The sequence below is a fragment of the Cherax quadricarinatus genome, chromosome 26 (assembly GCF_038502225.1).
Source record: "Cherax quadricarinatus isolate ZL_2023a chromosome 26, ASM3850222v1, whole genome shotgun sequence".
Lineage (NCBI taxonomy): Eukaryota > Metazoa > Arthropoda > Malacostraca > Decapoda > Parastacidae > Cherax > Cherax quadricarinatus.
In genome coordinates this window covers 4,658,317-4,673,614 of record NC_091317.1, presented here as the reverse complement: position 1 = coordinate 4,673,614, position 15,298 = coordinate 4,658,317, and the positions used below count along the sequence as shown (strand labels likewise).

General features: G+C 38.8%; 1 protein-coding gene across 1 annotated transcript; it reads left to right on the top strand.

Annotated features, from left to right (window-relative positions):
• The first annotated feature begins 591 nt into the window (after nt 1–591).
• Nucleotides 592–1,461, top strand: LOC128691513 (uncharacterized). The gene is made up of 3 exons (XM_070088976.1): nt 592–720; nt 940–1,164; nt 1,334–1,461. The coding sequence occupies exons 1-3, from the start codon at nt 654–656 to the stop codon at nt 1,345–1,347; spliced, it is 306 nt and encodes a 101-aa protein (XP_069945077.1). The 5' UTR covers nt 592–653; the 3' UTR covers nt 1,348–1,461.
• The last annotated feature ends 13,837 nt before the right edge of the window (nt 1,462–15,298 follow it).

The following is a 15,298-nucleotide window of genomic DNA, read 5'->3' as shown; positions in this document are numbered from 1 at the left end:
TGGTGTAACCTTCAAGTGTGCACCTCGGCTATAATGTCATAGCATTACCCGTTTAGCAGTCTTGTTTTTAATAAGGAAGTGAGGATTTCTGCTTACAATTACTGTATACGTGGGAATTCTTAAGTAGTTCAACAATATTTCAAAATAGAATTTTTTGTCATCGTTATCTATACAGATATTGATATTAATAATGATATGTTATTATTGTCGTTATTATTCTTAACGTTGTCCGTTATTATCTGCATAACTGAACGTGCACCTAAATAATCAATATAATAAAATGTATTGAATTTCCTAATAATTGATGAATGTAACTGAAAGAAATGAATTTCGCTTCCTTAATAAAAACAAGGCTGCTAAACGGGTATTACTGTGGCATGATACAAGACGCAAGCCTGAAGGTTACAGCAGGTGGGAGGCGCCACTGTCATATATAAAGCTCTGGACACTTACCTGTGTTATCAGTGTGGCTACGATCCTCAACTAAACAACTACAACCATGGTAAATACTGTTAATATATGCATGAGATATGGTGATCTAAAGAATATTATCTGTTTATTAGCATTACGTCAAAAATACTAATATATTTACTTTTCGTTATCCTTATCTCATTATAAATATTACTCCTTCTCTTTGACAGCGTTTCTTTTCTATGTTGACGGTGTTGGCTGTGATGGTGGCCGTCGCCTATGGTTCTCCAGCACCTGGAATTATATATGGTGAGTAGAATATTATTTCGGAGCTGTAATCTCCACCATCATTACAGCAGCTTGCACTTCACTCTTTTCTTTAGGTCTTTTGACGTTATTTTGTTTATTTACCTGATAATATTAATTTATACATTTTTGAGATGTATTTTCTGATTTACTGAACATTAACAGTCAAGATATAAATTTCATAAATCGTATGACGTAACCAAAATAATTTTCTATTCGCAGGTGGTCGTAGCATTGGCTTCGGTGGAATCGGCCATGGAATCGGTTTGGGTGGGTTTGGCGGCGGCTTTGGTGGCTATGGCGGCGGATTCGGTGGTCTTGGCCGCGGCCTAGGTGGTTTTGGTGGCGGACTGGGAGGGTACGGTGGCGGTTTGGGATTATATGGTGGTGGCTTGGGAGGATTTGGTGGCGGCTTCGGTGGTTATGGCCGACGATATGGTGGATATGGTGAGTAAAGCATCTTAATGTGTTCAGTGAAGAATTTTTTTCACTGTTATCCAGCTGAAAATATTTTGTGGTAAAAGTTGACATAAAAATATATGTTGAAGAAGTGTTAAATAAATATATTTTTTTAGTGAAGTAATGTTAATGAGAATAATTTTCTTGCTGTTTGCAGGGTATGGAAGGTGAGATTATCGCTTACTGCGATAATGGTAATGTTGCCATGACATCACCAACTGCACATTATATTTTTTAAATAAATATATCTATTTCCAACTGTGATTTGTCGTATTACCTTCTTCAATGTAACTTATGACTTTACATAACTTAACACTGTTTCTCGAGTTTGTTTTTGTGAACCACTCAGTTGTATTATGAATGTAAACTGGTTCAAACGAAAACTTTAGAGAATTCTTACCACAGTCATGCTCATTGCATTACTTCCTAAGGTTTTAGACAAGTGTTTGCATATACACTTGAGAATTCTCATTAAAAACAACAGCAACAATACTACGTACTAATAATAGTAATAATAATAATAATAATAATAATAAGAGTAATAATAAGCACCAACTGGAAGTTCACAAATGATGTGTGCTTTAGATAGGAACACTATGACTACTTTTCGGTTCATCCTGTACCCTTGTAACGTCACAAGTGAGGCGAGAAAAACAAAGAATATCAGTATATACTGGTAGGGGAGTACTTTTAATACCACAAATATTAGTGGCAGCAGTATTAATAGTAGTAGTAGTTGTAGAAGTGGTGGTGTAGAGGAATTAGCTGCTGAAATACTAGTTGTTGCAGAAGCGTGGTATTAGTTAATGAGGCACTACCAGTAGTAATAGAAATGGAAGTAGAAATAGTATATATAACAGAGAGTCTAGTAGTAGCAGTTTAAGATGAAATAATAAAATTAGTGAATATATATATATATATATATATATATATATATATATATATATATATATATATATATATATATATATATTCTACATAGTAGGTTGGTTGACCGCAACCGCCCAGGGAGGTACTACCGTCCTGCCAAGTGAGTGTAAAACGGAAACCTGTAATTGCTTTACATGATGGTAGGATTGCTGGTGTCTTTTTTCTGTCTCATAAACATGCAAGATTTCAGGTACGTCTTGCTACTTCTGCTTACACTTAGGTCACACTACACATGCATGGACAAGCATATATATACACAATGCAAGGAATTCGCGAGAGCAGGAGAAATATACACAAATAGACCTCCTTGCATTGCTCAAATCTCTAGTAAGGCTGATGCATGCAGGGGATGAGATGAAAAGCTGTAAGCCTTCTCCCTGAAAGCTGGCTGCCTTTGATCAAACGTGTAGCTCATGCTACACGCCAAGGTATTGTCCAGTGTGGGTAGATGGGTAAAGCACTGCGTACCTTGTCCTAAGATTCGTAGGTTCGAGTCTCCTTCAGCCAGAGATCAGTGTTTGTGTATATTTCGCCTGCTCTCGCGAATTCCTTGCATTGTTCAAATCTCTAGTAAGGCTGATGCATGCAGGGGATGAGATGAAAAGCTGTAAGCCTTCTCCCTGAAAGCTGGCTGCCTTTGATCAAACGTGTAGCGCATGCTACACGCCAAGGTATTGTCCAGTGTGGGTAGATTGGTAAAGCACTGCGTACCTTGTCCTAAGGTTCGTAGGTTCGAGTCTCCTTCAGCCAGTGTTTGTGTATATTTCGCCTGCTCTCGCAAATTCCTTGCATATATATATATATATATATATATATATATATATATATATATATATATATATATATATATATATATATATATAGTTGGGATGTCTCCCTTACTGCTGGGCAACCGGCTGTTGTGAGGTTCCTCTTGATAATGTTATTAACCTCCTCATGTCTTGCAATCTTTCCCTCGGATTTACGGCACACAAAACCATGGTACCCGAATCGGTCTGCTGCTTCACTGCCACAAATACACCTGTGTTCGGCGAGAATAAGGGTGGGAAATCGAAGAGTAACACTAATGCGGATGGTCTGTGGGTCGAGACGTGTGCCAAGGCTGGAGATGGGAACAGCCAACAGACAGTCCACTGCATGAGGAGCTGTCACTGCCAATAGGCGGGCTCTATCCTTCCCTGACACACTCTAAAGCATTGCTGAGGCTATTTTCTTTACTGTCGGGCCATCCCAGTGTGACTGTTTGTAGTTGTTGGGGGGAGCAGGTCTGGTTCCAGAGCCCGTTAGATTATCCCTTATCATGGCTCCTTCAATGAACTTTTTGGTCTTGGACTCCAATCTTGTCCCTAAGATGTTCAGGAAGTATCGCTGCTACAAGCCCTCTGGATGCAACGCATGAGTACAGAAAAGCAGGTAGCGCAATTTGTGATGATTTGCGGCCACCAATGCCTCCTAGTCTGACTGGATGTGTAGCTTGATTCCACTGCCAGTCTTCTAGAGTAATAATAAGTACTTTCGTAAAAATCTGCCTCAGCATACTGTCATATTCGAGCAGTATAAGGTTAACATATGAAGGGTTATATATATATATATATATATATATATATATATATATATATATATATATATATATATATATATATATATATATATATATATATATATATATATATATATATATATATATATATATATATATATATATATATATATATATATATATATATATATATATATATATATATATATATATATATATATATATATATATATATATATATATATATTTGAAAGAATAGAGAAATTCCAATCGCTTTCGTGACTACTCGCATTATCAAGGAACTATAGTTCCTTGATAATGTGAGTAGTCACGAAAGCGCTTGGAATTTCTCTATTCTTTCAGAGTGGTTGTTTTGCATATTCTGAAATCACCTGTTTACTGTGATCTTAATGCATATATATATATACATATATATATATATATATATATATATATATATATATATATATATATATATATATATATATATATATATATATATATATGTGTGTGTGTGTGTGTGTGTGTGTACTCACCTATTTGTACTCACCTATTTGTGGTTGCAGGGGTCAAGTCACAGCTCCTGGCCCCGCCTTTTCGCTGATTGCTACTAGGTCCTCTCTCTCCCTGCCCCATGAGCTCTATCATACCTCGCCTTAAAACTGTGTATGGTTCCCGCCTCCACTACGTCACTTTCTAGGCTATTCCACGGCCTGACTACTCTATGACTGAAGAAATACTTCCTAACATCCCTTTGATTCATCTGAGTCTTCAACTTCCAATTGTGACCTATTGTGTCTGTGTCCCTTCTCTGGAACATCCCGTCTTTGTCCATCTTGTCTATTCCGCGCAGTATTTTATATGTCGTTATCATGTCTCCCCTGACCCTCCTGTCCTCCAGTGTCGTCAGGCCGATTTCCCTCAGCCTTTCTTCGCAGGACAATCCCCGTAGCTCTGGGACTAGTCTTGTTGCAAACCTTTGCACTTTCTCTAATTTCTTGACGTGCTTGACTAGGTGTGGGTTCCAAACTGGTGCTGCATACTCCAGTATGGGCCTGACGTAAATGGTATACAGAGTCTTAAACGAATCCTTACTGAGGTATCGGAGCGCTATCCGTAGGTTTGCCAGGCGCCCGTATGCTGCAGCAGTTATCTGATTGATGTGCGCCTCAGGAGATATGCTCGGTGTTATACTCACCCCCAGATCTTTTTCCTTGAGTGAGGTTTGCAGTCTTTGGCCATCTAAACTATATTGTGTCTGCGGTCTTCTTTGCCCTTCCCCAATCTTCATGACTTTGCATTTGGCAGGGTTAAATTCAAGGAGCCAGTTGCTGGACCAGGCTTGTAGCCTGTCCAGGTCTCTTTGTAGTCCTGCCTGATCCTCATCCGATTTGATTCTTCTCATTAACTTCGCGTCATCTGCAAACAAGGACACTTCTGAGTCTATCCCTTCCGTTATGTCGTTCACATATACCAAGAACAGCACAGGTCCTAGGACTGACCCCTGTGGATCCCCGCTTGTCACAGGCGCCCACTCTGACACCTCGTCGCGTACCGTGACTCGTTGTTGCCTCCCTGTCAGGTATTCTCTGATCCATTGCAGTGCCTTTCCTGTTATGTGTGCCTGATCCTCTAGCTTTTGCAGTAACCTCTTGTGAGGAACTGTGTCGAAGGCCTTCTTGCAGTCCAAAAATATGCAGTCGATCCACCCCTCTCTCTCTTGTCTTACTTCTGTCACCTTGTCATAAAACTCTAGCAGGTTTGTGACACAGGATTTTCCTTCCCTGAAACAGTGCTGGTTGTCAGTTATACACTTGTTTCTTTCCAGGTGCTCCACCACTCTCCTCCTGATGATCTTCTCCATGACATTGCATACTATACACGTTAGTGATACAGGTCTGTAGTTTAGTGCCTCATGTCTGTCTCCCTTTTTAAAAATTGGGACTACATTTGCCATTTTCCATACCTCAGGGAGTTGCCCAGTTTCAAATGATGTGTTGAAGATCTTTGTTAATGGCTCACACAATATCTCTGCTCCCTCTTTAAGGACCCATGGAGAGATGTTGTCTGGTCCCACCGCCTTTGAGGTGTCAAGTTCGCATAGCAGCTTCTTCACCTCCTCCTTGGTTATATGTACCTCATCCAGCACTTGCTGGTGTGCCCCCCTGTTCTGATTTCCTGGAGTCCTACTGGTTTCCACTGTAAATACCTCTTTAAATCTTGTGTTGAGCTCCCGACATACCTCTCGGTCGTTTCTTGTGAATTCCCCATCACCCTTCCTCAGTCTGATTACCTGGTCCTTGACTGTTGTGTTCCTCCTGATGTGGCTGTACAACAGCTTCGGGTCAGTCTTTACTTTTGATGCTACGTCATTTTCGTATTGTCTCCGAGCCTCCCTTCTTATCTGTGCATATTCGTTTCTGGCTCTTCGGCTAATCTCTTTATTTTCCTGAGTTCTCTGTCTTCTGTACCTTTTCCATTCTCTAGTACACCTAGTTTTTGCCTCCGTACACCTTTGGGTGAACCAAGGACTCGTTCTGTTCTTCCCATTATTTCTGTTTCCCTTGGGAACAAACCTCTCCTCTGCCTCCTTGCATTTTGTTGCCACATAGTCCATCATATCCCAGAAGCACAGTGTCATCAGCAAAGAGCAACTGTGACAACTCCCACTTTGAGTTAGATTCTTTATCTTTTAACCCGACACCTTTTGCCAACTCCCGAGCATTCACTTCTCTTACAACTCTATAAATATATTGAACAACCATGGTGACATCACACATCACTGTCAAAGGCCTACTTTTACTGGGAAATAATCTCCATCTCACCTGCATACTCTAGCCTGAGCCTCACTATCCTCGTATAGACTCTTCACTGCTTTCAATAACTTACCTCCAGTTCCATACATTTGCAATATCAGACACACTGCCCCCATACCCACCCTATCAGACGCCTTTTCCAAATCCATCCTTGCCACAAAAATCTAATTACCCTTATCTAAATACTAATCACCTATGTGTTTCACTGCAAACACTTGGCCTGCACACCTCCTACCCTTCCTAAAGCCTCCTTGTTCATTTGCTATAGTGTGCAGTACTTCAGAAAACTATTCGCCATGGAAAAAATAATAATATAAATAAATAAATGAGGAAAATATCCTCAAAAGCCTTAAGAAAAGAAAAGAAATGCAAGATGCTGGAAAGATGATGATACAGTTCCGTAATAATATTCTACTCACCATAAATAACTCCAGGTGCTGGAGAACCATAGACGACAACCACCAAAAAGGGAAACGCCGTCAACATAGACAGGAAACGTTGTCAAGAGGAAAAGAGTAACGTTTTTAATGAGGTTATGATAATATAAGTTATCATGAATCAATGATCAGTGACAGATCAAACTGTTTTATTTATCAAGATCTATATTATATATAATAAAGTTTTAGTTCTTACCACAGTACTGTGTGGTTGAGGATCGTAGCCATAGTGATGACTATGGCGACAAGTGTCGCCTCTCATTTGCTGTAGCCTTCAAGTTTGCACCTCCTTTAGCAGTCTTATTTTTAATAAGGAACTGAAGTTTTCTACTTACAATTACTGTATACGTAGGAATTCTTAAGTAGTAGAATATTATTTGAAAACAGAATTTGTTGTCATCGTTACGTTTACAAATACTGATATTTAATAAACATAATAATAATAATAATAATAATAATAATAATAATAATAATAATAATAATAATATTATTATTATTATTATTATTATTATTATTATTATTATTATTATTATTATTATTATTATTATTATTATTATTATTATTATTATTATTATTATTATCATTATTATTATTATTATTATTATTATTATTATTATTATTATTATTATCATTATTTTTAATACTTTATTTTATTACTTACACATCGGCCGATTCTCACAAAGGCAGGGTGGCCCGAAAAAGAAAAACTTTCATCATCATTCACTCCATAACTGTCTTGCCAGATGGGTGCTTTACACTACAGTTTATAAAACGGCAACATTAACACCCCTCCTTCAGAGTGCAGACACTGTACTTCCCATCTCCAGGACTCAAGTCCGGCCTGCCGGTTTCCCTGAATCCCTTCATAAATGTTACTTTGCTCACACTCCAACAGCACGTCAAGTATTAAAAATCATTTGTCTCCATTCACTCCTATCAAATACGCTCACATATGCTTGCTGGAAGTCCAAGTCCCTCGCACACAAAAGCACCTTTACCCCCTCCCTCCACCCTTTCCTAGGCCTACCCTTGCCACGCCTTCCCTCCACTAGAGATTTATACACTCTCGAAGTCATTCTGTTTCGTTCCCTTCTCTCAACATGTCCGAACCACCTCAACAACCCTTCCTCAGCCCTCTGGACAACAGTTTTGGCAATCCCGCACCTCCAAACTACCAATTCTCTGCATTATATTCACACGACACATTGCCCTCAGATATGACGTCTCCACTGCCTCCAGCCTTCTCCTTGTTGCAACATTCACCACCGATGTTTCACACCCATATAAGAGCGTTGGTAAAACTATACTCTCATACATTCACTTCTTTGCTTCCGAGGACAAAGTTCTTTGTCTCCACAGACTCCTAAGTTCACCGCTCACTCTTTTCCCCTCATCAATTCTATGATTCACCTCATCTTTCATAGACCCGTCATTATAATGGCACGTCCACTCCCAAATATCTGAATACGTTCACCTCCTCCATACTCTCTCCCTCCAATCTGATATCCAATCTTTCTTCACCTAATCTTTTTGTTATCCTCATAACCTTATTCTTTCCTATATTCACTTTTAATTTTCTTCTTTTACATAATCTACCAAATTCATTCACCAACCTCTGCAACACGACGTCCTACTGGCAATATTTCTACTACTACTACTACTACTACTACTACTACTACTACTACTACTGCTGCTGCTACTGCTGCTGCGGCTACTACTACTACTACTACTACTACTACTGCTACTATTACTACTACTTGATTATTAAATGGTTCAATCATAAACTGTGAGCTTCAATTTCCTGTAGAAAAAAGAAATATGATAATTCTAATTAGGTTATGCCATGGTGTGATAATAGAGATGAGGGAAGTCAGATACCGTATGTAAGGTTCTGGACACCACCTTTGTCATCACTGTGGCTACTATCCTCAACCACACAATTCAAAAACTATAGTGAACACTGCTCTGTGCTTCATCATCTTCACGACCTTGCGAAACTTTTCCGTCACTGATTAATAATTCTTAATGATTTCAGTTATTACCGAAAATACTCATATTCTCATTATAAATATTACACCTTCCATAGGACAGCGTTTCCTGTCTGTATCGACGGTATTGGTCACGAAGATGGTTCTTCTGCACCTTGAATTGTATATGGTGGGTTGAACTTTATTCCGAAACTGTTACCAGTATTCCTTATTTAACTTCTTTCATATAAATATTGAGAGATGGTTTTGTTTATGAATATATTGAAGTATTACCACATCAATACGTCTTGTGAGAGAGAACCAAATTTTTTAATAGGTGCATTTGGCCGTACCATCAGATAGGTTGGCTTTGGTGGTTATAGCGGCGTCCTAGGTGGGTATAGTTGCAGCCTGGGAGGATGTAGGTACGGCAGCAGCCTGAGTGGCTTTCTTGGCTGGTTTGGTAGATATGACCGACGTTATGGTAAATACAGTGAGAAAGGCAGCATAACGTGTTCTGCGAATTATTTGTTTTTTACAACTTTGATTCTTTTAAAATAATCTACTATACCTTCTGAAATGAAAATAATTACATTTATTCTCACTAAAAGAAGTGTTTTACCCACTTCAGGTTAAGGTTGGTGAAGCCCACATCAACAGCTGCTCCGGTTCCCCATGACATCAACTGCATATTATATATATGAATAAACATTTCTCTATACACCTGTGCTTTATCTTACTACCTGTTGGAAAACTGTGCCTAACTGGTAACTCAGAGATAAAAAAAAAGTCCTCTAATATATCGAAAGGTCCCAGATTCGATTCCTAAGCAAGGCAAGACATACAGTTAAGTATTTTTTTACCCGCTGTGACTGTTCATCTAGCTATACACAGATATATGCATGGAACTCAGGCCGCTTGCTATGAGCTGCATGATACCTTAGACAGGACTCAACTTTGCAATGAGACAGTAAACGAACCGAACAAAAATGATTCACTTCGTATCATCCATATCGGTAGAATTAAAAATTGCAAAACTAATAAAAATTATCTTTTATCTATTTACGTAACTAATTATTGGGTTTCCTAATAATTAGTTATGGTTACGTGGCCAACTTTGCTTTCACAAAGGTTGATTGCATTATAAATTATAAGAAATTAATAGTGGACCAGAAACTCATTAGAATTAGCAAATAATAAGGTATTTCCTAATTTTATCCTGCAATAAGCATTGCAAGCTCTAAAATGAGTTTAATAAATTAATCTTATTCCTAGCAGTAAAGTTTGCTATGAAACATTGTAAAAGTGACATGATATATATTTTGCTGAATTTTACATGCTTAAAGCAACGCATCATTATGCTCAGTAAAAACTGAGCAAAGTGTAGAATGTATGGTCTGTACATAATGCACAGAACCGTACGTAAAGTAGAAATTCATATATAATGTCCGGACTTGATCATTATGCACAGAACATAATGTACGGGCTTGTATATTACGTGAAAGTCCGTAAATTATGTACAGACTTGCCCTAACAAGCTGTATTTTTTCACCGTGATATGTACTGAAGATCACTCGTACGTGAAACGTTAAACTATTAAAAATTTCACTGCATTAAGTGTCTATTTATCCCTTGCCGGCGCTACCCCTTAATTTAGTAGAACTGCGCTCATAATGTACTGAAGAGTCAGCGTGCGTTCAGCTAGTGTGATGATGAGTCATGGTGATGTAGCACAATTATTTCTCCGGGAGTGGCAAACTCGTCTACCTGATTTTCAGGTTTAAAGACCTTGAACTATACTATTATATTCTTCCAGGTTCACAACTTAATGAGGAAATTCGTCCATTTTAAAAAGCCTTGTTAAAAAAAAAGTAGAAATTGCTTTGTTGTTGGTAGTCGTCAGGGATAAATTCACTTTATCGAGAAACCTACCTTGTCAGTGTTTACTAAAAAAAGTAGGAAACACTCACGAATAGCTAAACCGTTACTGGATAATTATTGATAAATCTCGATGTAGTCTACCTTCAGAATACAGATAAATGGTAAAGTTAGAAGGTATTCTCAAGAATAGAATAACAGTTAACTCAGTTTTAAGAACACTATTTTCTTGGCTATAATGAACGCAGCAATAGCTAATTACATGAGGAGTATAGTTATTTATTAATGTTATCACTTTCTGTGGATTATTTTACTGGTTCAGATTAGGAACCCAAATAGTATCAGCTTCATTCAACACTGTGTAGAAATATTGAACTTTTTCTTGATTTACAAATTCATCTTCAAAAGATCGGAAAAAACCTAAAACAGTTGTTTCTATTGTGGTGTAAAATGAAGAGCAAGTTGCTTATAGACGTGAAGTGCTGACGGCCTGACGTAAAGGCATATAATGTAGCACAAGTCATCAGGTCATCATCATTGTTTCTTCATACCAGTAATTATTAAAACAAATTTAGAAGTAAAAGTCAATTCCGGGTGATTAAACCAAAACAAAACAAAACAAAACAAAAAATGCACAAAAGAAAATTATTCTATGTATAACGTGATGACATGGAAAAATTTGTACATTAGCTGGAAATTATCTTATGTACATCGTGATGCCACGTATCCATAAGGCACATTATGATGTCATGTACATAATGTACATTGTGATGCCATGTATACATAATGTACATAGTGATGCCATGTATCCTTAATATCCATTGTAATGTCAGGTATTCATAATATTCATTGTGATGTCATGTATCCATAACGTCCATTGAGATGTCATGTATCCATGATGTACATTGTGCTGTCATGTATCCTTAATGTTCACTGTTTTATTATTTTTATATTATTATTAAAGATTCGCCGGTATTCTCCCGGCCCGGGCCTTTTCCAAGTGGTGGCCCGGCCTTGGCTCCCTCTTTAGGGAGTGTCTGAGACCTAAGTCTCCCATGGGAGGAGGCACAAGTACCTCCTCATCTTTGGGACCAACTGTCCACAGGCCTAGCCACAAGCTAGGCCTCTCTGGTCTGCCATCCCCGCCACAAGGGGGCAAATGGGAATGACAGTCTTATGAGCTAAAGGCTCGGGCTCAGGCACCTACCCTATCCTAGAAGGGTTAGGCATGGTGTCGATCCGTTCACTGTTGACAGTGTTGGCCGTAATGGTAGCCGTCGTTCATGGTTCTCCAGCACCTGGAGTTATTTATGGTGGGTAGAATATTATTCCAAAAGGGTTATATTTTGTTTAGATTCTGTCAATTATTTTTTTAGATTTCTTTTTTTCTTCTCGAGATTGTTTCGCTATTTATTTACTTAATTATTGTCAAATCAATAACTTTCGTTCTACAGAACGTAACATGTAATTCATATACAGATGTTACTTAAAATACTTATTCAAGCTTTCAGTTTGTTGGCGTATTTTCTAATGTACTTTACGTTAGCAAATATAGTATAGATTTTGTTTATTAAATTCTGTACTTTGACTAAAATAGTTCTTCATTGACGGGTGGTCATAACATTGGCTTCAGTGGAATCGGTTTTGGCATCAGTTTGGGTGACTCTGGTGGACTGGGTGGTAATAACGGCGGCCTGGGAGGTGGGTGGGTATGAACTAGGGTTGGGTAGTTTAAGTAGTAACTTTGGAGAATTTGGTGAAGGCTTGGGTGGTTTTGGAGGCTATTTATAAACAAACTAAGAAACAGGCAAACACACGAATTTTGTTTCTTTCTGCAGTACACAAAATGTAGTTTACATGTAATAAAATATTGTTAAACACAAAAGAAAGCCACTAACATGCTGTGCATTTCGGGAAGACTAATCCATAGGAGGATTTGTCAGCGGTTTCGGTGGATAGGGCCGATGATATGGTGGATATAGTGAGTGAGGCAGCATAATATATGTAGTGAAGAATTTCTCGCAACAGTTTCACACTATTTCTGAGAATTTTCGAGAATTTTTGGGAAATTTAAAACTTTCCAGTACAATTAAGATTTTTGGGGGTTAAAAATCTTAAGAGGAAAAGTGCATAATTTTATAGATATAAATAGGATTTCACATTCCACAGCTTTCATTCATTTAAATTAATTTGCTATACCAGCTGAAATAATATTAAATACACTAAATCTTAATAAAGACATGAACTTTGTTGAAAATTGCAGCAAGTGAAGTTCACGAGAAGAGCAACTGACGGACTCATGTCTCCCACGGCATCACCAAATGTATATTTTACACTTTATTAAACGTTTTTAATACTTTTTTGTGTTTTATTTTAGAATTTTTTGATATACAGTGTCTGATAATAAACTACAGCACTGTTACTCTGAAGGAACACACTGAAGAGGTGCCTTGTAACTGTTACTCTGAAGAAACAAACTGAAGAGGTGCCTTGTAACTTACTCTGAAGGAACACACAGCAGAGGTGCCTTGTAACTGTTACTCTCAAAGAACACACTAAACAAATGCCTTGTAACTGTTACTCTGAAGGAACACATTGAAGAGGTGCCTTGTAACTGTTACTTTGAAGGAACACACTGAAGAGGTGCCTTGTAACTGTTACTCTGAAGGAACACACTGAAGAGGTGCCATGTAGCTGTTACTCTGAAGAAACACACTGAGGAGGTGCCTTGTGACTGTTACTGTGAAGGAACACACTGAAGAGGTGCCATGTAGCTGTTGCTCTGAAGGAACACACTGAAGAGGTGTATACAAATAACCCGCACATAAAAGAGAGAAGCTTACGACGACGTTTCGGTCCGACTTGGACCATTTACAAAGTCAAACTGTACAGGAGTGGACGAAGTGGTTGGCGTAGACTTACGATAAGGGAAGGTTCCCTCGGGACACAAATTTCGTACATGGATGAGAGCTGCGAGCGGTCCCATAGTAGCATCTAGAGGACTTGAATTGTACACATACATAGATGTCGGTGGCATTAGTTGTTTGATGGAGCAGGACGGCTATATATGGGCAGGAAGAGTGGTGGTGGTAGTACTAGTAGTAATAGTAGTAGTAGTATTAGTAGTAGTAGTAGTAGAGGTAGTAGTAGTGGTAGTGGTAGTAGTGAGGAATAAGGAGGACGAGCCAGTCAAATACAAAGGAAGGGGAGCACTGCAAGGGAGCTAGGTGCCCACAGAGGGAGAGCAAGTGCACAGAGGTGGGTGAAAGGGGAAGTAGTGAAATAAATAAAGAAGGAACAGAAACACGAGACAGCTGAGAGAAAGACAACCCAGAGGAGAAAAAGGAAAGAGGAAAGGGGAAGAGGGAGAAGAAGAAAAAGAAAAAGAAAAAATGAGGAGTCAGGTTAAGTCACGGGTGTTCTGAAGTTTGGAACACCCGTGACTTAACCTGAATCCTCATTTTTTCTTTTTCTTTTTCTTCTCCCTCTTCCCCTTTCCTCTTTCCTTTTTCTCCTCTGGGTTGTCTTTCTCTCTTCTGTCTCGTGTTTCTGTTCCTTCTTTATTTATTTCACAACTTCCCCTTTCACCCACCTCTGTGCGCTTGCTCTCCCTCTGTGGGCATCTAGCTCCCTTGCAGTGCTTCCCTTCCTTTGTATTTGACTGGCTCGTCCTCCTTATTCCCCACTACTACCACTACCACTACTACTACCTCTACTACTACTACTACTACTACTACTACTACTACTACTACTACTACTACTACTACTACTACTACTACTACTACTACTACTACTACCACCACCACCACCTCTTCCTGCCTATATATATAGCCGTCCTGCTCCACTTCTGGTTAGTGTGACTGTAAATGGTCCAAGTCGTACCGGAACGTCGTCGTAAGCTTCTCACTTTTATGTGCGGGTTATTTGTGTATCGTTCCAGTCACGGTATTGTGCCTTTTTTTGTTATTTACTGAAGAGGTGCCTTGTAACTGTTACTCTGAAGGAACACACTGAAGAGGTGCCTTGTAACTGTTACTCTGAAGGAACACACTGAAGAGGTGCGTTGTAACTGTTACTCTGAAGGAACACGCTGAAGAGGTGCCTTGTAACTGTTACTCTGAAGGAACACACTGAAGTGGTGCCTTGTAACTGTTACTCTGAAGGAACACACTGAAGAGGTGCCTTGTAACTGTTACTCTGAAGGAACACGCTGAAGAGGTGCCTTGTAACTGTTACTCTGAAGGAACACACTGAAGTGGTGCCTTGTAACTGTTACTCTGAAGGAACACACTGAAGAGGTGCCTTGTAACTGTTACTCTGAAGGAACACACTGAAGAGGTGCCTTGTAACTGTTACTCTGAAGGATCACGCTGAAGAAGTGCCTTGTAACTGTTACTCTGAAGGAACACACTGAAGTGGTGCCTTGTAACTGTTACTCTGAATGAACACACTGAAGAGGTGCCTTGTAACTGTTACTCTGAAGGAACACACTGAAGAGGTGCCTTGTAACTGTTACTCTGAAGGAACACACTGAAGAGGTGCCTTGTAACTGTT